Source organism: Microcaecilia unicolor, chromosome 8 (genome assembly GCF_901765095.1).
Source record: "Microcaecilia unicolor chromosome 8, aMicUni1.1, whole genome shotgun sequence".
NCBI lineage: Eukaryota > Metazoa > Chordata > Amphibia > Gymnophiona > Siphonopidae > Microcaecilia > Microcaecilia unicolor.
The window spans coordinates 179346154-179370588 of record NC_044038.1 but is presented as its reverse complement, the minus strand read 5'-3'; the positions used below and the strand labels follow the sequence as shown (position 1 = coordinate 179370588).

The following is a 24435-nucleotide window of genomic DNA, read 5'->3' as shown; positions in this document are numbered from 1 at the left end:
GTCGATGGGCTTCACACCCAGGGTCGGTGGTCCCTCCAGGAAAAGGATCTGCAGATCAACCTCCTGGAGCTCCGAGCGATCTGGAACGCGCTGAAGGCTTTCAGAGATCGGCTGTCCTGCCAAATTATCCAAATTCGGACAGACAATCAGGTTGCAATGTATTACGTCAACAAGCAGGGGGGCGCCGGATCTCGCCCCCTGTGTCAGGAAGCCGTCGGGCTGTGGCGCTGGGCGTGCCAGTTTGGCATGCTCCTCCAAGCCACATACCTGGCAGGCGTAAACAACAGTCTGGCCGACAGACTGAGCAGAGTCATGCAACCGCACGAGTGGTCGCTCCATTCCAGAGTGGTACGCAAGATCTTCCGAGAGTGGGGCACCCCCTCGGTGGACCTTTTCGCCTCTCAGACCAACCACAAGCTGCCTCTTTCTGTTCCAGACTTCAGACACACGGCAGGCTAGCGTCGGACGCCTTTCTCCTCCATTGGGGGACCGGCCTCCTGTATGCTTATCCTCCCATACCTTTGGTGGGGAAGACCTTACTGAAGCTCAAGCACGACCGCGGCACCATGATTCTGATAGCGCCCTTTTGGCCCCGTCAGATCTGGTTCCCTCTTCTTCTGGAGTTGTCCTCAGAAGAACCGTGGAGATTGGAGTGTTTTCCGACTCTCATTTCGCAGAACGACAGAGCGTTACTGCACCCCAACCTTCAGTCTCTGGCTCTCACGGCCTGGATGTTGAGGGTGTAGACTTCGCTGCGTTGGGTCTGTCGGAGGGTGTCTCCCGGGTCCTGCTTGCCTCTAGGAAGGATTCCACTAAAAAGAGTTACTTTTTCAAGTGGAGGAGGTTTGTCGTTTGGTGTGAGAGCAAGGCCCTAGAACCTCGTTCTTGCCCTGCACAGAACCTGCTTGAATACCTTCTACACTTATCAGAGTCTGGCCTCAAGACCAACTCAGTAAGGAATCACCTTAGTGCGATTAGTGCTTACCATTATCGTGTGGAAGGTAAAGCCATCTCTGGAGAGCCTTTAGTCGTTCGATTCATGAGAGGCTTGCTTTTGTCAAAGCCCCCTATCAAGCCTCCTACAGTGTCATGGGATCTCAACGTCGTCCTCACACAGCTGATGAAACCTCCTTTTGAGCCACTGAATACCTGCCATCTGAAGTACTTGACCTGGAAGGTCATTTTCTTGGTGGCAGTTACTTCAGCTCGTAGGGTCAGTGAGCTTCAAGCCCTAGTAGCTCATGCTCCATATACCAAATTTCATCACAACAGAGTAGTGCTCCGCACCCACCCAAAGTTCCTGCCGAAGGTGGTGTCGGAGTTCCATCTTAACCAGTCAATTGTCTTGCCAACATTCTTCCCCAGGCCGCATACCCGCCCTGCTGAACGTCAGTTGCACACATTGGACTGCAAGAGAGCATTGGCCTTCTACTTGGAGCGGACACAGCCCCACAGACAGTCCGCCCAATTGTTTGTTTCTTTCGACCCTAACAGGCTAGGGGTCGCTGTCGGGAAACGCACCATCTCCAATTGGCTAGCAGATTGCATTTCCTTCACTTACGCCCAGGCTGGGCTGGCTCTTGAGGGTCATGTCACGGCTCATAGTGTTAGAGCCATGGCAGCGTCAGTGGCCCACCTGAAGTCAGCCACTATTGAAGAAATTTGCAAAGCTGCGACGTGGTCATCTGTCCACACATTCACATCTCATTACTGCCTCCAGCAGGATACCCGACGCGACAGTCGGTTCGGGCAGTCGGTGCTGCAGAATCTGTTTGGGGTGTAAATCCAACTCCACCCTCCAGGACCCGAATTTATTCTGGTCAGGCTGCACTCTCAGTTAGTTGTTCTTCGTAGGTCAATTTCTGTTATACCCTCGCCGTTGCGAGGTTCAATTGACCTGGGTTCTTGTTTTGAGTGAGCCTGAGAGCTAGGGATACCCCAGTCGTGAGAACAAGCAGCCTGCTTGTCCTCGGAGAAAGTGAATGATACATACCTGTAGCAGGTGTTCTCCGAGGACAGCAGGCTGATTGTTCTCACCTACCCTCCCTCCTCCCCTTTGGAGTTGTGTGTTTCATCTTTTGCTAGTCATTCAACTGGCGGGAGCGGTTGCGCACGGGCGGGAAGATGGCCGCGCATGCGCGGTGGGCGTGCCCTGCGTGCCGACCGTCCCGCGAAGCTTCTTTCCGGTTGGTGGGGGCTGCCGCGGACGTCACCCCAGTCGTGAGAACAATCAGCCTGCTGTCCTCGGAGAACACCTGCTACAGGTATGTATCATTCACTTTACACAAAATGGTTTGCATGCGCAAGGGGCATACACCGTACTTTGTCTACTAAATATTTTAACAGGTGCAGATATATGGAAATAGAAGTAATCTCTTCTGTCCTGAATTGATATGTTTCTCATAGTAACATAGTAGATGACGGCAGAAAAAGACCTGCACGGTCCATCTAGTCTGCCCACGATAAACTCATATGTGTATACCTTACCTTGATTTGTACCTGTCTTTTTCAGGGCACAGACCGTATAAGTCTGTCCAGCAGTATTTCCCGCCTCCCAACCACCAGTCCCACCTTCCATCACCGGCTCTGGCACAGACCCCGTATAAGTCTGCCCTCCCCTATCCTAGCCTCTCAACCACCAACCCCTCTTCCCCCCGCCACCCAATTTCAGCTAAGCTTCTGTGGATCCATTCCTTCTGCACAGGATTCCTTTATGCCTATCCCACGCATGTTTGAATTCCGTTACCGTTTTCATCTCCACCACCTCCCGCGGGAGGGCATTCCAAGCGTTCACCACCCTCTCTGTGAAGAAATACTTCCTGACATCTTTCCTGAGTCTGCCCCCCTTCATTTCATGTCCTCTCGTTCTACCGCCTTCCCATCTCCGGAAAAGATTCGTTTGCGGATTAATACCTTTCAAATATTTGAACGTCTGTGTCATATCACCCCTGTTCCTCCTTTCCTCCAGAGTATACATGTTGAGGTCAGCAAGTCTCTCTTCATACGTCTTGGAACGCAACTCCCATACCATCCTCGTAGCTTTTCTTTGTACCGCTTCCATTTTTTTAACATCCTTCGCAAGGTACGGCCTCCAAAACTGAACACAATACTCCAGGTGGGGCCTCACCAATGTCTTATACAGGGGCATTAAAACCTCCTTTCTTCTGCTGGTCACACCTCTCTCTATACAGCCTAGCAACCTTCTCGCTACGGCCACCGTCTTCTCGCACTGTTTCATCGCCTTCAGGTCCTCAGATACTATCACCCCAAGATCCCTCTCCCCGTCCATGTCTATCAGGCTCTCCCCACCTAACACATACGCCTCCCTTGGATTTCTACTCCCTAAGTGCATCACTTTGCATTTCTTTACATTGAATTGTAATTGCCAAATGTTAGACCATTCTTCCAGCTTCTTCAGATCTTTTTTCATGTTTTCCACTCCCTCCGGGGTGTCCACTCTGTTGCAAATCTTGGTGTCATCCGCAAAAAGGCAAACTTTACCTTGTAACCCTTCGGCAATGTCACTCACAAATATATTGAGCAGAATGGGCCCCAGCACCGATCCCTGAGGCACTCCACTACTCACCTTTCCCTCCTCTGAGCGAACTCCATTTACCACCACCCTCTGGCGTTTGCCCGTCAACCAGTTCCTAATCCAGTTCACCACTTCGGGTCCTATCTTCAGCCCTTCTAGTTTATTCAAGAGCCTCCTGTGGGGAACCGTGTCAAAAGCCTTGCTGAAATCTAAGTAGATGACGTCCATAGCACGTCCTTGATTTAATTCTCCTGTCACCCAGTCAAAGAATTCAATGAGATTCGTTTGGCACGATTTCCCTTTGGTGAAACCACGTTGTCTCGGATCTTGCAACTTATTGGCTTCCAGGAAATTCACTATCCTTTCCTTCAGCATGGCTTCCATTACTTTTCCAATAACCGAAGTGAGGCTTACCGGCCTGTAGTTTCCAGCTTCTTCCCTATCACCACTTTTGTGAAGAGGGACCACCTCCACCGTTCTCCAATCCCTCGGAACCTCTCCCGTCTCCAAGGATTTATTAAACAAATCTTTAAGAGGACCCGCCAGAACCTCTCTGAGCTCTCTCAGTATTCTGGGGTGGATCCCGTCAGGCCCCATGGCTTTGTCCACCTTTAGCTTTCCAAGGTGTTCATACACACTCTCTTCCGTGAACGGTGCTCTATCCACTTCATTCTCAGGTGTACTTTTGCCAGTCCCTCTCGGTCCTTCCCCAGGATTTTCTTCAGTGAAAACAGAACAAAAGTATCTATTTAGCAAATTGGCTTTTTCTTCATCATTTTCTACATAGCGTTTTGCTGTATCTTTTAGTCTCACAATCCCCTTTTTGGTCTTTCTCCTTTCACTAATATACCTGAAGAAGTTTTTGTCTCCCCTCCATGCATTTCTAGCCATTTGTTCTTCCGCTTGCGCCTTCGCCAGACGTACCTCTCTCTTGGCTTCTTTCAGTTTCATCCGGTATTCCTCCCCGTGTTCCTCTACTTGAGAGTTTTTGTATTTCTGGAATGCTAACTCTTTAGCCTTTATTTTCTCAGCCACTTGCTTTGAAAACCATATCGGTTTCCTTTTTCTCTTGCTTTTATTTACTCTCCTTACATAAAGGTCTGTGGCCCTGTTTATTACTTCTTTCAGCTTGGACCACTGTCCTTCCACATGTTGTGCGTTCTCGCAGCCCATCAGCTCCTTCCTCAGGTATTCCCCCATTTTGTTAAAGTTAGTTCGCTTGAAGTCCAGGACTTTGAGTTTAGAGTGGCCGCTAACCACATGAGCCGTTATATCGAAACAAACCGTTTGATGGTCACTGCTTCCCAGGTGTGCAGCCACTCGGACATTTGACACACTATCTCCATTCGTGAGCACCAGATCCAGCGTCGCTGCCTCCCTTGTGGGTTCTGTCACCATTTGTCTGAGCAGAGCACTTTGGAAAGCATCCACAATCTCTCTACTTCTTTCCGATTTCGCAGAAGGAACCTTCCAATCTACATCCGGCAGATTAAAATCTCCCAACAACAGCACCTCTCTTTTCTTCCCCAACTTTTGAATATCAGCGATCAGATCTTTATCCAGTTCCTCCAATTGGGTCGGGGGTCTGTAGACAACACCCACGTGGACCAAGGTTCTATCCTCTCTTTTTAAGGTGATCAAACACTGGTCATTAAATCCAGTATGTGAAGAGCTACCTTGTTGGGTCAACCAGAGGTGAATAACGTATGCTCTTGAATAAGACAGCCACTTCTTTTCTTACCACAGAAGGTGAGGGCTTGGTGAAGGACTTTGATTTCTTCAAAGGTAGTTATCTGGGCAACAGCTGGAGAACTGGCACTCATTGGCCCAGTCAGTGATTTTCAGCGTCGTCATCCTGATAATGTTTTTGAAAATCAGGTTAGAGTTTGACCGGGGACAGAGCCAGAAGTTATGCAGGTACTGGGTCCTGGATAACTCTCTCTGGGGGGGGAGGGGGGGGTACCCACATCAGTTCCAGTGGCTGCCTTATACCCAAAACTCAGCACCAGTATCTGGGTACAATCTGGCACTGAATTTCTGGTTGTAAATTTTAATGCCCATGGTCAGTGTTTGAAGCCAATTCTGACTGTGCTGTGTTAATATTTGGAGGGGGTGGGGGAGTCATATAACTTTTAGTAGTACTTAAATGCTATGCCGAGTTCAGAGACGCTCACTCATTTTACAGCTTCCGTTTTCACCATCCTATTAACATTAGACAAAGCAATGCAATCTCTTCCCTGCCTGCAGTTATTTGTATCCTTAATAGAGATCTCGCTAGTTACTGCTCTAATTTGGGTCTAAGTACTGTCCAGGGAATGCTGTACAGCTCCCATGATGTAACAGCTTAAGCATTTCAGCTTCTAATTAGTTTGCTAAAGACCCAGGTTATGTTTTAGTGTTTTGTTTTTTTACCTGCAGTGATGTAGCTTAAGACTGAATCTTAAAATATTTTTTTCCTTAATGTCCTCTTAAGTTTTCCCTATGAACTTGGTCATTTTGAGTTCCTATGGAATTTTATGTTTTGTTTTTTTATATATGTTTGCAACTTATTTTGGATGCTTTCCTGAAAAGGAAAATGGCATAAAAACATTTTTAAATTAAAAAAAAGTGTTGCTGACCCTGGTTCACGAAGAACAAAAAAACTGACAAGTGTATTCCCATTTTATACTTCTTCCCTTCTTCCCTAGTAGTGATTGCTGCTGAGCAGTTTCATAAGCTGTTGTGTGAGAAAGGGAGGGCCTGGTACTCCTTCTAAATGTCATTTCTTATTGCCCAGCCAGGGCAGGCGAATGTGAAGTCAGGTTCATAAAACCGTCCAGTGCAACCTGAGTATCCGGTTTCTTTGGCAGTAACTTCAGATCTAAACATAGGCACACAATGTTCTCTATCTGTTTGTTGTTTTGGGGAAAAGGATTGTGGGATGGGGGGTAGCTGCCTGTTTTAGCTTCAACAAGAACAGGTTGTGTGTCCTTGTGTGTGTGGTGGTTCACAGTTTGGGCTCCATAACTTGGGAAAGACTAAATGCATGGGACCGAACAGAAATGGAGTCGGATACATGAATTTTTACTTAGTCTTGTCTTAAGTTGAAATCTAGGCAGCCAGAGCCCTGTATTGTTAACAAGTATTTTGTAACAGCAGTGGTGGTGGTACCTTTGTTTGTCGTTCACACACTTGGGTGATTGTTGATCCTGCTGCGTGACATTCTTGGCAGGATTATGCAATAGTTCTGCACCCAGTCGTTTTCCCCAGGATCGAAACCTTCTTGGTTTGTGTGGGGAAGATGGGAGTTTAGTCTGTTAATTAGTGATTAATAGCTTCTTAATAACCAATAATGCTTGTATTCCAGAGTTAATGAGCTGTATGTAGATGACCCAGACAAGGACAGCGGAGGTAAAATAGACGTGAATCTAAATGTCAGCTTACCGAACTTACACTGTGACCGTGAGTATCCTGTCTGCAGTCATGCATGGTTTGTATTGTGCAGTGTCACAAGACTTTTGTGGGTTTTTTTTAAATTTTTGGGTGCCTGTGGGAGCTGTTTGTACCCAGCCCTTGAGTCTTTTACGCACCCAGTGAAGGGATGAAACTAAAAAAAAAAACTAGGAACGGGGGCAGACCAGGTACCTTCCACTATGAAGAAAACTCACAGGGTCCAAGATTGTGTCAAACAAATCTGTTTATTAGAAATCCACACAAAAACCAATAATGCACTCAAATATCCACCAAAAGGAAAACGATCAGAGGAACAAACGATTGGACTCGACGCAGATCAGTGTTTAAGCAAGAAACGCCTGCTTTAGTTTCAAACAGTTTCACAGATGAGTACTTTTTTTTTTTTTTTTTTAATTGAGATTTCAGTGACAGTACAAAGTACTAGAAATATAATAGACCACATCATGGAAGGAGAATAGTGCTGATGTTAACAAAAATAACTCAGAAAATCTCAAAAGAAATTCTAAATATCAATTTACCTGATTATACTATTAGGCGATATTAAATACAATTAACCACTTTAGTTGACTACTTAGCTTCCCCCTCTAACAAGAAGCTCTCTAGCTGATCTGGTTCGAAGAAGACCTATTGGGCTTCAGAAAAAGAAATTAAACATTTAGATGGAAACTTTAAGGAAAACCTCGCTCCCAGAGCCAAAACTCTAGACTTAAACTGAAGAAACGCCTAATCTGAGTGGCTCTAGAAACATCAGGAAATATCTGAAGCTTACCACCACAGAAAAGGAAATCCTTCTTCCTAAAATAAGTTTTCAAAACCATATAAGTTTATCTATATCCAAAGCAAAAGAAACCAGCAGGGCGGAGCGTCGAGTAATATCATGTGAAGTTTCTAAAAAGGCAGTCAAATTTTCTATCAAATTAGATTGAAATGATAAAACATTACGCTCTCCATCCTGCTGAGACCGTCAGTGCTTTATTTGGCAAATAAAAACACTTAAAAATGAAAATAGAATCAGCATTAGGCAAAACCAACGCTTCCTTGAAATATTTTCTCAATAGGATCTTAGATAACAAGGGACAAACAGGAAAATTTAAGGACCTCAGGTTAGGAGATCTCAGTTGATTTTCCGCAACTTCCAGTTGTCTATGCAGGTGTGGGCTGTCCTTAATAGGGGAAGCCCCAACCTGTTGAAGGCTACTAAGCTGAGATTCCACTTAAAGGAAACATCAAAGGAAGCTATTTTATGTTCCGATTCATCTACTTTAGACACCATAGTCTGAGAAAAATCAGAATTGCTGTACAGGTTCTTGAAACAGTGCTTCAGTTCTCTTCACAATCTTTCAAATGTCCAGTAATGATACTTAAGAGGAACCAGTATCCACCACTGGTACATCTACGGGAAATATCACAGTTGAGTCCTTCATCTGCATGTAAGTTTAAAAGTAGATTCCATGTAGATTCTGTGACTCCTAAAGCGGGCGTTTCTGACTGAAATACAGGTCTGTGTCGAGTCAATTGTTGTTCCTTTGGTTTGTTTTCCTTTTGGTGGCTAGTTGAGTCCATTAAACAGGTTTGTTTGATGCAATCTCAGACCCTCTGGGTTTTCTTCAATGTGGAAGGTGTTTGATCTGCCCTGCTGCTTTATTTTTTAATTTTTTAGTATTTTACCCAGCCATACATAGGGCTTGTCCTGTACTGATGGTCCGAGGATGAGAAATGTAGCTGTACCTGGAACGGTCCTCCTGCTGTCATTCATCCATTATGTATCGTGTAGGAGGGGGCACCTGGCTTTCAGCGGCTACAACTGTGACTCCAGCAGTACATCTACGTTTCTTTCACTTTAATGAATTGCCACCCTTTGAGGGGTGGCCTTCAATTTCAGGACATGGGAATCCTTTTTAATCTCCCAGGTTGTTCAGAGATCATTCCAGCAGGTTGACAGCACCTCTGAGCTTCCTGCAAGCGAACGTGCAAAACACTTCATCCCATGCAAGGGCCACTGATGCTACTGTACTTTTATGGTGTTATACATATGCTATGGACCCACAGTTCCTGCATTGCAGCATAACATGTTTAACCAAAACTGATCTTGCTTTATGAAATTATGACCTCTGCTGGGTTTTGTCTTTCAGACTGACTCTGTCCTCTTCCTTTTAATCTCATTGTCTTTTTTTTTCTGACATTAGTCGGCTGCTTGTACCACCTATTCCTACAATATCTGGGCATTGCAGTACGGCCACTATCGCTCCTCGCCATGCACAGCTTTGTTAGAATAGTCACCAGGCCTGCATTTATCCACAGGTCTACTAGGCCTTTGCCAGCGAAGGGCAGCTCTTTAAACTGAGCACCACATTTACTCCCATGTTACACGATTAAACATTTAGAACACTAACACTTACATGCACATACCTGTGTAACTGCTTAACAGGGCACCTAAGCCCTATTGTGTGAAAAGCTGCTTAACTTGCAGAGCTCATATTTGTAAGGGGGCATGCATAGGGTGGAGCATGAGCGTTACATAGGTAGGGCTCTCGTATGCAACTTTAAGTACTGCATGTTACATGTGGGGCTCTTGTGTGTAACGTACAGAATAATGCATGTTACGAGTGGGGCTCTCGTGTGTAACGTACCAAATACCGCGTGTTATGTGCGGGGCTTGTGTGTAATATACCGAATACCGCATGTTACATGTGGGGCTGTCATGTGTAACGTACTGAATACCGTGTGTTGCATGCGGGGCTCTCGTGTTCAATGTACAGAATACTGTGTGTTATTTGTGGGGCTCTTGTGTGTGTAACATACCGCATACCGCATGTTATGTGCGGGGCTCTCGTGTGTGTAACGTACCAAATACTGCATGTTACGTGTGGGGTCTCGTGTAATGTACCAAATACGGCGTGTTACTTGCGGGGCATGTGTGTAATATGCTGAATACCACATGTTATGTGTGGGGCTCTCATGTGTAACGTACTGAGTACCTCATGTTATGTGCGGGGCTCTTGTGTGCAATGTACAGAATACCATTTGTTATTTGCCGGGCTCTCATGTGTGTAACTTGCCGAATACCGCGTGCTACATGCAGGGCTCTCGTGTGTAACGTACCGAATACTGTGTGTTACACGCGGGGCTCTCATGTGTAACATACCGAAAACATGTGCGGGGCTCCCATGTGTAACGTACTAAATACTGCGTGTTATGTGCGGGGCTGTAGTGTGTAACTTACAGAATACTGTGTGCTATGTGCATCTCTGCTGCATTTTGGTGTCCTGACATAGACTGGCTCTGTGGCTGGTGTGGGTGTGAACACCTAAATGTTAGGTGTTCCAGTCCTTTTTCACCAGTATTCTGTAATGGAATGTCAGGTACCTAAATGGCGGTGTTCACTTTTTTATAGAACAGCCCTCATAATGGCAGAATCCTGAGGACAGCAACTCCTAATCCTGCCTCCACATGCATCTGCAATCCCTTTTCCCATTTTCCCTACTACACCTCAGATTTCTTTGTTTCCACCCCCCCCCCCCCACCAGCTGACTTTATTTCTTTACCTCTCTTCCCCTCCAGTGTCTCATCCTCCACCTTGCATACCTCAATATCGTTTTTCCCACATCATACCTCCAGTTCTAGTTTTCTTCCCACATATCTGCATTGCATTTTATCTCTCTGCTCATCTATATATCAGATTCTATTCCTCCCCCACCCAACAATGTTCAGTCCCCACCCTTGCAAATATCAGGGCTTCACTCTTCTGCAAAAGAAAAGGCAGTAAGTTCAGGGAGTGGCTTAGCCCGTTTCCTCTCTCAGGGGCACCACAGTTGCCCTGTCTGCCCCTTCTCTGTGGACTTACCCTGCTCTCTTGCTCATTTGCTTTCTGTTCCCAGAATGAATGGAGACCTGTTTTCAGGAGTGGGGATCAGACATCAGCAGTACCCCGGGGTGAGGAGGGGAAGTGGAGGGAAGGAACAGTGAGCTACACTGCAAATACGCTTGTACCCCACCCTGAGCAAGGGAGGGCTAGAAGTAGTAAAAATTCAAATAAGGGAAGGAAACTGGAGGTATGCTAGGGGAAACTAGGGGATTCAGAGAGATCTTGCGTGGTGGTGGGGGGGGGGGGGGGGAGGGTGTGGGGAGACTGGAATTTTGAGGTCTGCCAGGAGAGAGAGAAATGGGTGATATTAACTCTGCAGGTCTAAATAGTGTAGCATTGACCCAGGGGGGTGTTGCTCTAGTCAGTACATGGGTTATAAATTCTAAAATAAATACGTTTTGTACCTAGCAGCCTTGGTAAGACAGGGTTTCCTCCCCTCTCTTTCATTATATCTGGTGTGTTACATTAAAATATCTTTTCTAGAGTAAGGCATAACGACAGGTACACAGAATAATTAATCTCAGGATGCCACTGTTGCCCTGTAACTGGAAACAGAGAGCTCTTTGTTGGGTTTGTTTGAGAGATTGTGTTGAGAAACCTTTTGTCCTTGCAACAGTGGCAGCGTTCTCTTTCATTTCTCAGTACTTCTATTGTGTAAAGACCCTAGTGTGGCAGGTATTTCCTTACCTACCTACTTCAGCTCCAGTTGCTGTGTTTGGGGAAATAAGCCAAAGTTCTCTCCGTTCAGAGTACTTGGACTGTAACTCTGTTAGTGACCACTGTGCTAAGAGTGGACATTTCAGGATGAGTAAGCTCTTTTTTTTAAACATTTTTTTTTCTCTCTCTCTCATGTGGTTATAGGACAAGGCAGTTTGTGGTCAGTAATTCTCTCTGTCTCTCTTAGTGGTAGGGCTAGACATCCAAGATGAAATGGGAAGACACGAAGTTGGGCACATTGATAACTCCATGAAAATCCCTCTTCGTAATGGGGATGGCTGCAGGTTTGAAGGACGCTTCAGCATCAACAAGGTGAATGCAGCCCTCGGCACACAAAACCCCGCGTGTCTTCTTACTCTTATATTGTGGAATTGATCCAAGGTTGTATGCAGTATTTGACCATGAACGATTCCTGAAATTTGGGCCATCATACATCCAGTCAGTAGCTGATTGTCCTAGATGTAATTTTAAAAAATGTATGCACAGTTTTCAGCTGAAACTTCACTTAGGTGCCTAGATTTTGGCCTGCAATTATGTTTGCCTAGGTTTAAATCCTAAGTTAGATGCTTAGTGCCCACTTTTTAGGACCCTAAATGTAGGGGAGGGACTTGATAAGACTAGACACCTAAATCTAGAAACTCAATACATGTCATTTTCCAGAGAGATCAATTTAGGATCCTAACTCCCAAAGTTAGACTGCTGAACCCTTTGAAAAGTAGCCTACAAGTTAATTTTACTGAAGTAGCAAAACATTACTTGCATAAATGTTTTTCAAAACTGTCCTTGTGCTGTTGATGATTTATTCTGAGAAATAAGATTTCGGGTTGTTATAAAAGATGCATTACAGTGTGAATTCAGTTCTGTAAACCTTTGTCCTGTAAACTTACTGATGCTTAAAAATGATCTTGCAATGATTTAATAAGGGGGGAGGAGCCTTGTAATTAGATTTAGATGTAAGGGAAAGGGAATGGGCCTTTCTGTGGTTTTTGCAACTACATTCAAAGCAAATTTACATATTATATACAGGTACTTATTTGTACCTGGGGCAATGGAGGGTTAAATGACTTGCCCAGAGTCACAAGGTGATGCAGGGGGAATTGAACCCAGTTCCCCGGGATCAAAGTCCACTGCACTAACCACTAGGCTGCTCCGACGCTTAATCACTCACTTTTCCAGTCAGAGCTCAAGGTCAGTTATAATTCAGGTACAGTAGTTAGGCACTGTAGTTTTTTCCCTCCCCAGAGGCCCTTCTAGTTTAATTTGTTCCTACAGCAATAATGGGAAGAGTAGCTTAGAGGTGAGAGAAGCTGGTTTCAAACCAGAGAATACAGGGTTCAAAATCCGCTTCTCCCACTGATTCAGCCTGTGACTTTGGGCAAGTCACTTCATCCTCCATTGTTTGCCATGTGAAGCAGGGAAATACCACAATTTTTATATGTAAATCTGAGCTCTAATTTTCAAAAGGCAAGTAATGAATTTAAAATCCAAAACAAGATTTGAACCTTGGCTTCTCTGGTTCTCAGCGCCCCTGCTATCTCTTCTAACCACTAGTAGATTACAGAATTAAAGATCTCAATATGTATACTTTGGAAGAAAGGCGGAGAGAGGAGATACAGAGACGTTTAAATACCTCCATGGCATAAATGCACAGGAAGCAAGTCTGTTTGAATTGAATGGGAGCTCTAGAACAAGGGGGAATAAACTCTCAGGAATAATCTAAGGAAACTTCTTTACAGAAAGGGTGGAGGAGGTGTGGAACAGCCTCCCAGTGGTGGTGGATGGATCGGAATTCAAGAAGGCTTGGGACTATCGAGGAGGTTCTTTATCTCTGTGCAGGGAAACTATTTAGCTCAATGGTAGCTCAAGGTGAATTTACATTCAGATACAATGGATTATTTCCCTATTCCCAGAGGGATTAGAATCCTAAATGTTGTACCTGAGGCAGTGGAGGGTTGCGACTTGACCAAGGTAACAAGGAGCCACAGTGGGATTTGAACTGGGCTTCCCTGGGTCTCAGCCTGCTGCTCAAACCATTAGGCTATTCCTCTACTCTAGTGATAGAATCCTTGAATGGTTCTTTACCTGGTGGTACAGTGTGCATAATTATTGCATCTTATCCCAAAGCATACAGTGAGATTAAGTGACTTGCCCAAGGTTGTATTGTGTTTTTGTGGACATATGACCTGGGTTCACAGGCAGGAGAAAATAGAGGCTGGGCCAAAGGACGATCAACGCTGAAAATGTTGCTTAAATACACTTTATTTGCAGCATCAGTAGAGGGACCAGACACGCTCCGTGTTTCAGTGGCATAACCCATCTGCCTCAGGGGTCACAGTTGAATTGTCTATGAAACTGTGGTACAACAAACGTTTGTGAAACACAGGAAAGCTTCAAACTTGTTTTTTAAAGTCTCCTGCCTGTGCTGCTTTTCGTAGTGGTTCTACCTGTTTGCTGTGCCTGCATCTGGAACTTGGATCACCAGGCCTCACATGTCTGTGCTGCCTTTTCATTAGCAGAAGAAAGGAGGTGTTGATGCCCCTGTACAAGTCGTTGGTGAGGCCCCACCTGGAATATTGTGTTCAGTTTTGGAGGCCGTATCTTGCTAAGGATGTAAAAAGAATTGAAGCGATGCAAAGAAAAGCTACAAAAATGGTATGGGATTTGCATTACAAGACGTATGAGGAGAGACTTGCTGACCTGAACATATATACCCTGGAGGAAAGGAGAAACAGGGGTGATATGATACAGACGTTCAAATATTTGAAAGGTATTAATCCGCAAATGAACCTTTTCTAGAGATGGGAAGGTGGTAGAACTAGAGGACATGAAATGAGGTTGAAGGGGACCAGACTCAAGAAAAATGTCAGGAAGTATTTTTTCACGGAGAGAGTGGTGGATGCTTGGAATGCCCTCCCGAGGGAGGTGGTGGAGATGAAAACGGTAACGGAATTCAAAAATGGGTGGGATAAACATAAAGGAATCCTGTTCAGAAGGAATGGATCCTCGGAAGCTTAGCGGAAATTGGGTGGCAGCACCGGTGGTTGGGAGGCGGGGCTAGTACTGGGCAGACTTCTACGGTCTGTCCCCTGAAAATGGTAGATACAAATCAAGGTCAGGTATACATATAAAGTAGCGCATATGAGTTTATCTTGTTAGGCAGACTGGATGGACCATACAGGTCTTTTTCTGCCGTCACCCACTATGCTACTATCCATCTCATTTTCGAAAGTGATCGCCGGCCATTTTCCGACATAAATCGGGAGATGGCCGGAGATCTTGGAAAAGCGGCCAAATCGATATAATCGAAAGCCACTTTTTTGGCAACATCGCCGTCGTGTCACCGGCCAAAGTTCAAAGGGGTGTGAAGGTGGGACATGGGCGGGCATGGGCGTGGCTACCAGATGGCCGGCTTTCGGCAATAATGGAAAAAAAACCCCGGCGATAAGCAGTATATCGCCGGGTTTACTTGGTCCTTTTATGTTCATGACCAAGCCTCAAGAAGGTGCCCCAAATGACCAGATGACCACTGGAGGGAATGGGGGATGACCTCCCCATACTACCCCAGTGGGCACCAACCCCCTCCCATACTAAACAAATAAAACTAAAAACCTTTTTTGCCAGCCTGTATGCCAGCCTCAAATGCCGTACCCACCTCCATGACAGCAGAATGTGTTGTATCCTCCGACAGCCCTTCCCTGGTTGCGATGTGGCTCTCGCGTGAGTGTGACACCTTTTCTATTAGGTGCCCTGCAGAGTCACATCAGTAATGCATTGTGGTGGGTGTAGGGTACTGGGCTCTACTCCCATGGTGCTTTTCCCTCCTGCTAACTGGGTTCAGAGTGTGCCCTGTTTTGTTTCCGGTAGTCCATGAGGTAGTGGCCATTTTTGTAAGCCGGTTTTAGATCCCTTTCATGTGTCACCCACGTTAGAGAACGTTATTACCTTGAATGTGGCTGAAAGAGGGCATTGTACACCATTCTTCCAGCTCTGATTTACTGCTAATCTCAGTACCAGGGAGACTGTTTGCCAGTGAGGCACAACCTCTGATCTGCAGTTAAATGTGAGTAAACGTGCTTATTCAAATAAAGGACTTTTTCAAAGAGATTAGTCTTCAGGTGTCAACTGGTGTGCCAAGGTTATACAGCAGCAACAAGTCCTAGAGGCCTGCGTGTATGCAGGTCCCTGGAGCACTTTTAGTGGGTACCGCAGTGCACTTAAGGCAGGCGGACCCAGGCCCATCCCTCCCCCACCTGTAACACTTGTGCTGGTAAATGGGAGCCCTCCAAAACCCACTGTACCCACATGTAGTTTCCCCCTTCACCCCTAAGAGCTTTGGTAGTGTACATTTGTGGGTAGTGGGTTGGGGGGGGGGTTGGGGGGCTCAGCACCCAAAGTAAGGGAGCTATACATGTGGGAGGTTTTTCTGAAGTCCACCGCACTGACCCCTAGGGTGCCCAGCTGGTGTCCTGGCATGTCAGGGGGACCAGTGCGCTACAAATGCTGGCTCCTCCCACGACCAAATGCCTTGGATTTCGCCGGGTTGGAAATGGCCGGCATTTTTTTCCATTATCGCTGAAAAACAAACCCGGCCATCTCAAACCCAGCAAACTCCAAGGCATTTGGCCGGGCTAAACCGTATTATCGAAAAAAAAAGATGGCTGGCCATCTTTTTCGATAATACGGTTCCGGCCAGCTGTAGCGCCGCCACCTCCAACATAGATCGCCGGCGATCTATTTGGCTGGCGACGTTCGATTATGCCCCTCCACGTAGCATGTATCCCTTTTGCCTGTATATAGAAAGAGAACAGCTGGGAAAAGAATTAAGAACTGATGCATACCAGCAATAAAATGCAGCAAGTTATGTGGAGTCCCATATCATAATCATGTATTTGTAGAGATTATATAATTATACTGTGATTGAGAAACTTCAACATAACCACCTTTTTAAGACTGCTGTGTTGAAATGCTGCTCTACGAGTTGGAATTTTTTTTCTGTTCTCTTTTAATTGGTCTCTCTTTCTGGTTTCCTAATTCGTAGAGATCTCATTGGTGAGCAGGAAGGTTCTGTAAATATTTAGCATAACTAGAATTCCAACCCTACCCGTCTTAAGGTTAGAAGTAGGTTAGAGGTGGGGTGTTTGTTTTGTGGGGTGCATATTATCTGTCAGGTGTATGACAATGTGCTGTGCAATGGCCCTGGTGAGGGTGTGAAATGTGCTTGGTTAATGGTATAATAAGGGTGGAATCGGCATTCGCCTTCTAAAAGTAGACCACAGGCTATGTATTCCTTCGACCTCCTATCCGCTTGTTATTTACTTAATGCTTAGTTGCTCACCAGATGAAACGGGGTCCACTAGGCGAGGTACAGCTTCTGTAAATATGATAAATGACCTAGAACGTTGTAAATCACTATAAATAAAACAAATGAAGGAACAGAAAACATTGTGAAAATCAAAGAACCTGTTTCCAAAATAGGAAGCGAGTGCCACAAATGGAGCTATACAATGGAAGGAAGAGTTGTAATATATACTAGTCTAAATGAAGGGGTTGACTATGAAAAGTTATGGGGTCAAAGCACCCTTCCAGTGTCCAGCTATGGATAGGTTTGAAAACCAGGCAGATGAGCCGAGCCCTGGCTGAGATAATGGACTCCGGAGGAACCTTGCTGCTCAGACATGTACAGATGAAGCGCAGAGTGATCTCTCTGCCAGAAAGGGGGTAAAGCAGTCCAGAGCTGCCCCTCGGATTCTATACTCAAAAGATAATATTTAAGGATTATAAATTGAAGAGTGTTAAAAGCCAAAGTGGGGTCTGATAAGACCAAGGGCACATCTTTGCCATGATCCAGCTTATAAAGGAAGTTATCCAACAGCATAAGAAGATTGGAAAGGATCCACTAAATCTTCCAAAATTTCAAGCAATTGAATAGTGATCACTTTTTTTAATAAGCGTGTGCTCTTCCTGCCACCAGAGGCAGAAATGGTAATTGAAACCTGGCTTCCCATTAGATTAGGCAATAGCATAACAGCACTGTCAGGACTTAAAACAGCACCAACCCTACCTATTAAAGGGCAACACTACAAATATTATACCAGACCCTAGAACACCAAACCACCTTCTGAAAAAAAAAAATAGAACAAGATCTGCTACAGATCTCTGCTAAGAAACAACACATTAGTAGCAGAATCCTTCACCTTGATCACACATGCAAAACAGACCCCCACCGAACACAGGGCAAGGGACAACAATTTAGAAATAGAAATATATGCAGATAATGTCATTGAAAACCCTCAATATTATTATTATTATTAGCATTTGTATAGCGCTACCAGACGCTATACGAACACCTGACACAGAGAGACAGTCCCTGCTCAATAGAGCTCACAATCTAAAAATACAGTCAGACAAGACAATTAAGGGCGAGGGAAATACTGGGTGAGAAGGAACAAGGGGAGGGCAATTGAGTAGTGGCTAGGAGCCAAAAGCAGTGGTGAAAAGGTGGGTTTTCAGCATAGATTTGAAAACAGGTAGAGATGGAGCTAGATGTACAGGCTCAGGAAGTCTAAATTTTTCATTTTCTGAGTCATTACAATTGAAGACGTGTAAAAAAATAAATAAATAACCTACAACCTACATGAAAGCTGTAAAGAACTACTGTCAACCAGAAACCCTTAAAATAAAATTAACTTCTGCATTCTGAGATGTTTTATTAATTTAATGATACCTCAATAACATGAGTTGTGATGTCTAACCTTGTTTCATAAAAACTATGCATGGGAAGAGCCTCACGTTGGAGACAGCACCCACCGCAGGGAGGAGGACAATGATGCTAATTGTTTTGGTAATATTTAAATTGAATTTCAAAATTTTGTAGAACACTTTTTTTTTTTTTTCTAGAAGTATAACCTTACAAAGCAGTGTTCAAGTAAAGTAGTAAATTTAAAATTAATCTGAGAAAATGTTTCTTCACTCTACGTGTAATTAAACTCTGGAATTTGTTGCCAGAGAATGTGGTAAAGGCGGTTAGCTTAGCGGGGTTTAAAAAAAGTTTGCCCGGCTTCCTAAAGGAAAAGTCCATAGACTATTATTAAAATGGACTTGGGGAAAATCCACTGCTTATTTCTGGAATAAGCAGCATAACATGTTTTGTACTTTTTTGGGATCTTGCCAGGTATTTGTGACCTGGATTGACCATTGTTGGAAACAGGATGCTGGGCTTGATGGACCTTTGGTCTGTCCCAGTATGGCACTACTTATGTACTTATTCCAGGCATAAGGTGCCGCGAGGGAAAAGGAACGAAGTCTGGAGTTAGCAGTGGAGGAGAAGGGGGACAACAAGAGAGATTTGTCCGGTGAGCGGAGTTCACGGGGAGGAATGTAGAGAGAGATGAGAGTGGAGAGGTAATGGGGGGCTGCAGAATGGATGCATTTAAAGGTCAGTAAGAGAAGTTTGAACTATATGCGGAAGCGGACAGGGAGCCAATGAAGTGACTTGAGGAGTGGGCTAGTGTGGGTATAATGATTTTGGTAGAAAATAAGTCATGCTACAGAAGTTTGGACAGACTCGAGAGGAGAGAGGTGGCTGAGTGGAAGACCAGTGAGAAGCAAATTGCAATAATCCAAGCAAGAGGTGACAAGGGTTTGGATAAGGATTCTGGTAGCTTATTCAGAAAGGAAGGGGCGGATTTTGCTAATGTTGTAGATAAAGAAACAACAGGTTTCACTTTGCATGCAGTGCAACAAGTTTCAAGTTACAGGAAAAAACAAAACAAATGCGTTATGCACTCTTATTTCTCTATAGGGCCAATAGATCCAGTGACTTTTTGGTCAAAATTTGATTCTTCTCGCATATGTGCAGTTCCCCTGGATTTTGTAAATGGAGATCTTGGATGATGTAGCCCCTTATCGCCTCGGATCCAAACAGATGCAGAAGTCTGATAAATGGTTTGATGGAGAACTTTTGCATCTGAAGCTATTAAAAATAAATCTAGATGTGCAATTAAGGAAACATAATAGCCCTAAGGACTGCCAGGAAGATTTATTATCCTAAATTAATAAGTGAAGAGGTCTCCGATGCCAAACTCTTGTTTAAAATTGTTTTCAACCTCACTGTTACCAGGACTTGCGTAACTTCTTCTCTTCTCAAGAAAAAAGTACTTTCCGCTATGCAGTCAGCTGATTATTTTCGCTCCAAAGTACTTTCCATCGGAATACAGTTTGGCAATAGTGCCAGCTGTTTTCAGCAGGTGGATGGTGTCTCTTCCTGACATTACTCCTGAATCTGCCCCCTCTTCAAACTCAACTCATGTCCTGTAGTTCTACCGCCTTCCCGTCTCCGGAAAAGGTTTGTTTGCAGGTATTAATCTGCAAACAAACCTTTTCCGGAGACGGCAAGGTGGTAGAACTAGAGGGCATGAATTGAGATTGAAAGGGAGCAGACTCAGGAGTAATGTCAGGAAGTATTTTTTTTTGTGGAGAGGGTGGTGGATACTTGGAATTTCCCTCCCACGGGAGGTGGTGGAGATGAAAACGGCAATGGAATTCAAACATGCGTGGGATAAACACAAAGGAATCCTATTTAGAAGGAATGGATCCATGGAATCTTAGCGGAAATTGGGTGGCGATGCTGGTAATTGGGAAGCAAAACCAGTGCTGGCCAGACTTCTACGGTCTAAGCCCTGATCGTGACTGAATAGATACAAAGTGTAAATTTTAAGGGGCTTCGACGTTAGCTTCAGAACTTTTAGTACAGGAACAGTGCTGGGCAGACTTCTGTCGTCTGTGCCCTGAGAATGGCAAGGACAAATTAAACTCGGGTATACATACAAAGTATTGCATACCACGTAAAATGAGTCTGTCTTGTTGAGCAGACTGAATGGACCATACAAGTCTTTATCTACCGTCATTTACTATGTTTACTATGTTCTCTGCTGTCAGTTCCAGCAGTTAGAAAACTTGGTCCACTTTCAGTTCTCCTGAATGGCTCAAGTAAATGTGCTTTATAGAAAATATGTTAAATCTTATTGTTTACTGGTCAACTCCCCCTCACTACTCTGAAGGCTGCTTCTGTGGATTTCAGATGCCAACTTTATGGTTGGCTAGGAGGAGCAATGCTGTCCTTGGGTATATTTCCACCAGATCTAGGAGAGAGAATTATCATTTCCATTGTGAAGAACAATAAAAAGAACTGAGTGACCTTCTGTCAAATTATAGACCTGTTGTGTCTATCCCCCTTTTTGCTAAGCTAATGGAGGGTATAGTGGCTCATCAATTATGAGAATACCTGGATTGTCATAGTGTGTTCATAATGTGTTGTGCATTTCTCAGTCAGGTTTTAAATCATATTTCAGCATAGAAACTGAAGTGGGCTCTTAGATGGATAATATTCACTTATTGCTTAGTGAGAGTAAAAAAAGCGCTGATTTTACAATTTGATCTATCTTGTGCCTTTCACTTAGTGGACCATAACATTCTTTTGCAAATTTTGGACAATATTGGGCTATCAGGTCATTTATACAATTGGTTTGTGGTTTTTTTTTTTTTTTTCGAAACTGCGTTCATACAGGTTTAAAAAGAAAACCTGTCTGTTGGACAGATGGAGCAATCCCTGTGGGGTTCTACAGGGTTCCCCTTATCCCTGCTCTTATTTAATGTATAAATGTACTCCTTAGGCTGTGAACTGAAGAAGCAAGGGGTTTGCTTTATAGCTATTCTGATGATATAATAGTCTTTATCCTTGTTCCATCCTCTTGTCTTTTTAGAAAGTGGTACAATTCATAAAGTTATTAGTACTACAGAATGCATAAATTCAAATTAAACATGGAAAAGACAAAATTTTTATTTAACAACTCCCCTGCTATCAATGAGTCTAGTATTATAATAAATCAAAAAGAGTACTAGTTTTCTTCTACTTTATAACTTTATTCTTTCATTATAACCACAAGTCACTATGGTACTTCGAACAGCATTTGTGTAACCTAAATATTTTGAGGAAATGTGCAGACTACTTGGCTGCTATGTCTCTTGGACTATTGTAATATTAAATATTTGAGTTGCCCACTTCATTTGATGAAAACAACTTCAAACAATTCAGAATACAGCTTTATGTTTGGATTTATTCATTGAAAAAGTTGTTTTACATTAAAACTCACTGGCTTCCTGTGCCAGCAAAATATTTTTATTGCAAAAAGAATCGTATGAAGTGGCACCATGTTATTGAGTTGAGCATTTTGTTTTTGCAGTTCCTATTAGATCTTTTCTGCACCATCATGTCTTCCATTTCTTCTCTCCCTTCCCCTCTTACCATAGAAAGGCGGTATATCAAATCCCATACCCTTTCCCTTTCATATCTACACTTCTATTTGCTATCATCTAAATTTTCTGTAGCCTGAAGAAGGTCTTGATTAAAGAGACAGAAGTACATGGTTTAATCATGGTAGCCTCGGTAGAAGTAAGATGTTCTGTCCAGATATGATGATGTAATGGTTCTTGCAGGGCATCAATTAAAAGCAAATCCAACTTTCACTGCAGCTTCGGAACAGAAAACATTGAGAGTATGACCTCCAGAATGTGTAGGGACGTTAATTAGCTGAGCAATCCCCAGATGCCACATAGATTCAAGGAAACTGAAGGCTAATTTGAATAATGAAGAGTAAACAGATGCTAAAATCACCCATAATCAATAATTTCCTAAACGTTTAAGACATGTTGGATATCCGGCATGGAAAAAAAGATTAGGGTTGCACCTGTAGCTAGTAGGATACCTGGAGGTCTCATAGCTATCAATTTTAAGCAAAAAGCAGTTGGTCCACAGTCTGTGTAAGGGGATTTGAGAAGCAATTAAGATATCCTTAAAGCAGCGACTCATCTCCCATCACTTTGCTGACCAGCTGGGGGTTGGTGGAGTAGTGCCACGTAAGCTGAAACAAGTAAGTCTGTTTTTTTCAGAGCCAAGTTTGCCATGAAGTGTCTGCTTTTGGGTCTAGTAAGAGATCATGTAGGAAATACAGAGTGCAGATTCCATAACATAAAATGAAATCTGATGCATGAGGTGAAAGGTCACGGTGAGACAGAAGGTTAGGGTCACATGACCTGATAGGAGCCATTATTCCCATAATAGAAGCCTTTGTCTGGGTTTAATGGATTAAAGGGATATAAGCAATATGAACAGTATCTGTCTCTACTAATACAGGTAGGAATAATGCCTAGGTCAATCCCATGCACAAAGTGACGGTACACACAAAATGGGCAGAAACCCCGTACAAATAAAACAAAGCCGGTACTGAAATCAGTTGACAAATTATCAGAAAGGAAAGAAGACTACTCATGCATTATCACTATCCCTTTCCTCATTGACAATGTAAGAACATAAGCGTTTGCCATACTGGAACAGACCGAAGGTCCATCAAATCCAGTATCCTGTTTCCAACAGTGGCCAACCCAGGTCACAAGTACCTGGCAAGATCCCAAAACAGTAGAATACATTTTATGCTGCTTATCCTAGAAGTATCTCCTGCTCAGTATTCTCGGTCATCAGCTACCTGGTTGTATCGCACAATGTAACTGGCTATCCATGAATGTTCAGTATATTGCAGGCTACGTTTGGCGGCCAAATTGCAGGATTATCTTTTGCCACTATAAACTGAACGTTGGTTTGGCCGGTTAAGTTTAAACCAGCCAAAAATAAACCGGAATATCAATGCCAGTTACTGGGAATGGCCCGGCATTGAACATCCTGGCTCACGACGACCGTGGGAGTTAGCCGTGCTGTCTGCCGTGGTCTGAATATCGGCCCCATTATGTTTATTCTTGCAGTAAATCGGGCATTGGAGTGCTACCTCAATGTGCTGCTCTGCATGTATACACACTGCAGCTTTCTTAGGGCTGGCACAGGCTTTCACTAGGCCAGTGTTACTTTGCCCATACATTTCAGCAGATTGACATATTATTTTGATTAATGTAGGGTTTTCTGATTTTTATACCAAAGCTTGTCAGTGAAGGACATTTTACATACTTTTATACCCCCAATTTATTCACACAGTACCTCCTGAGGGTTGGCATTAATAGGAGGTAGGGTTCAACTTTTCTAACATCCTGCTTAGGTGCAGACTTTGGTATCCAGAAAATGTATACCTGTCTATTTTGCAGGTAGATGTTAATGGAAAATGTGCATAGACTTGAAAATGCAATCTGTTTGTTTTTTTTCTCCCCTACTGAAAACCTGCCCCCTCCTCCCCCTCCAAATGGTGACAACTGTCCTTCCTGTGAAGCACATCCTCTTACCCATGGACTTTGGAAAAACGTGCCCATTCAGAGGAACATTGTCAAAGCAAAGTCCACGGCTCTTTGATTGTCATTTTACAACCAGTGTATGACTTCTAATAGTAATCCATGCTTCAGTTAAATATTAAACAAACGAGGTTTGCTTCACTTAATCGGCAACAGTAAAACCTCCGCTCAGAGAGAGAGAGAGCGGAACTATAGTCTTGGTCCATTTAGTCCAGTGGCTAGTCCAGGTCACTTGGAAGAACCAAGGAGGTCCTAATGGGTCACATCCCAAAATGTGTACCGAAATGGCACAGAAAGATCAGGATCAAGTATTTTTCTACCACATTCATTGTTGGTTTAATTATGAATTGATAATGAGCTTGACTATTGGGTAGAGTGAGTGGACTGTTCATGTCTTTATGTGCTGTCACCTACTATGTTACTGTCCATTTCCCATTTAGTCCTAGAAGTAAAAATGGCGGTCTGCACGTCTGCCTGGGTAATGTTAATTGGTATTGGATCTGATCTTCAATAATAGGTAATGGGTCTGTTCAAATCTCCTCCTTTTTATAAATGCTGCTATACCTTTAGGTCAGGT

The 24435-nt window shown here is 43.9% G+C and overlaps 1 protein-coding gene across 2 annotated transcripts in view; it reads left to right on the top strand.

The window, feature by feature from the left end:
• The window catches only part of ERGIC1 (endoplasmic reticulum-golgi intermediate compartment 1), a 113001-nt gene that overhangs the window by 61332 nt on the left and 27234 nt on the right, over positions 1-24435 (top strand). For both annotated transcript variants that reach the window (XM_030211167.1, XM_030211168.1), the window contains 2 exons: positions 6882-6976; positions 11758-11882. In XM_030211167.1, the coding sequence (XP_030067027.1) occupies positions 6882-6976; positions 11758-11882 (220 nt within the window). The remainder of the gene's footprint in view (positions 1-6881; positions 6977-11757; positions 11883-24435) is intronic.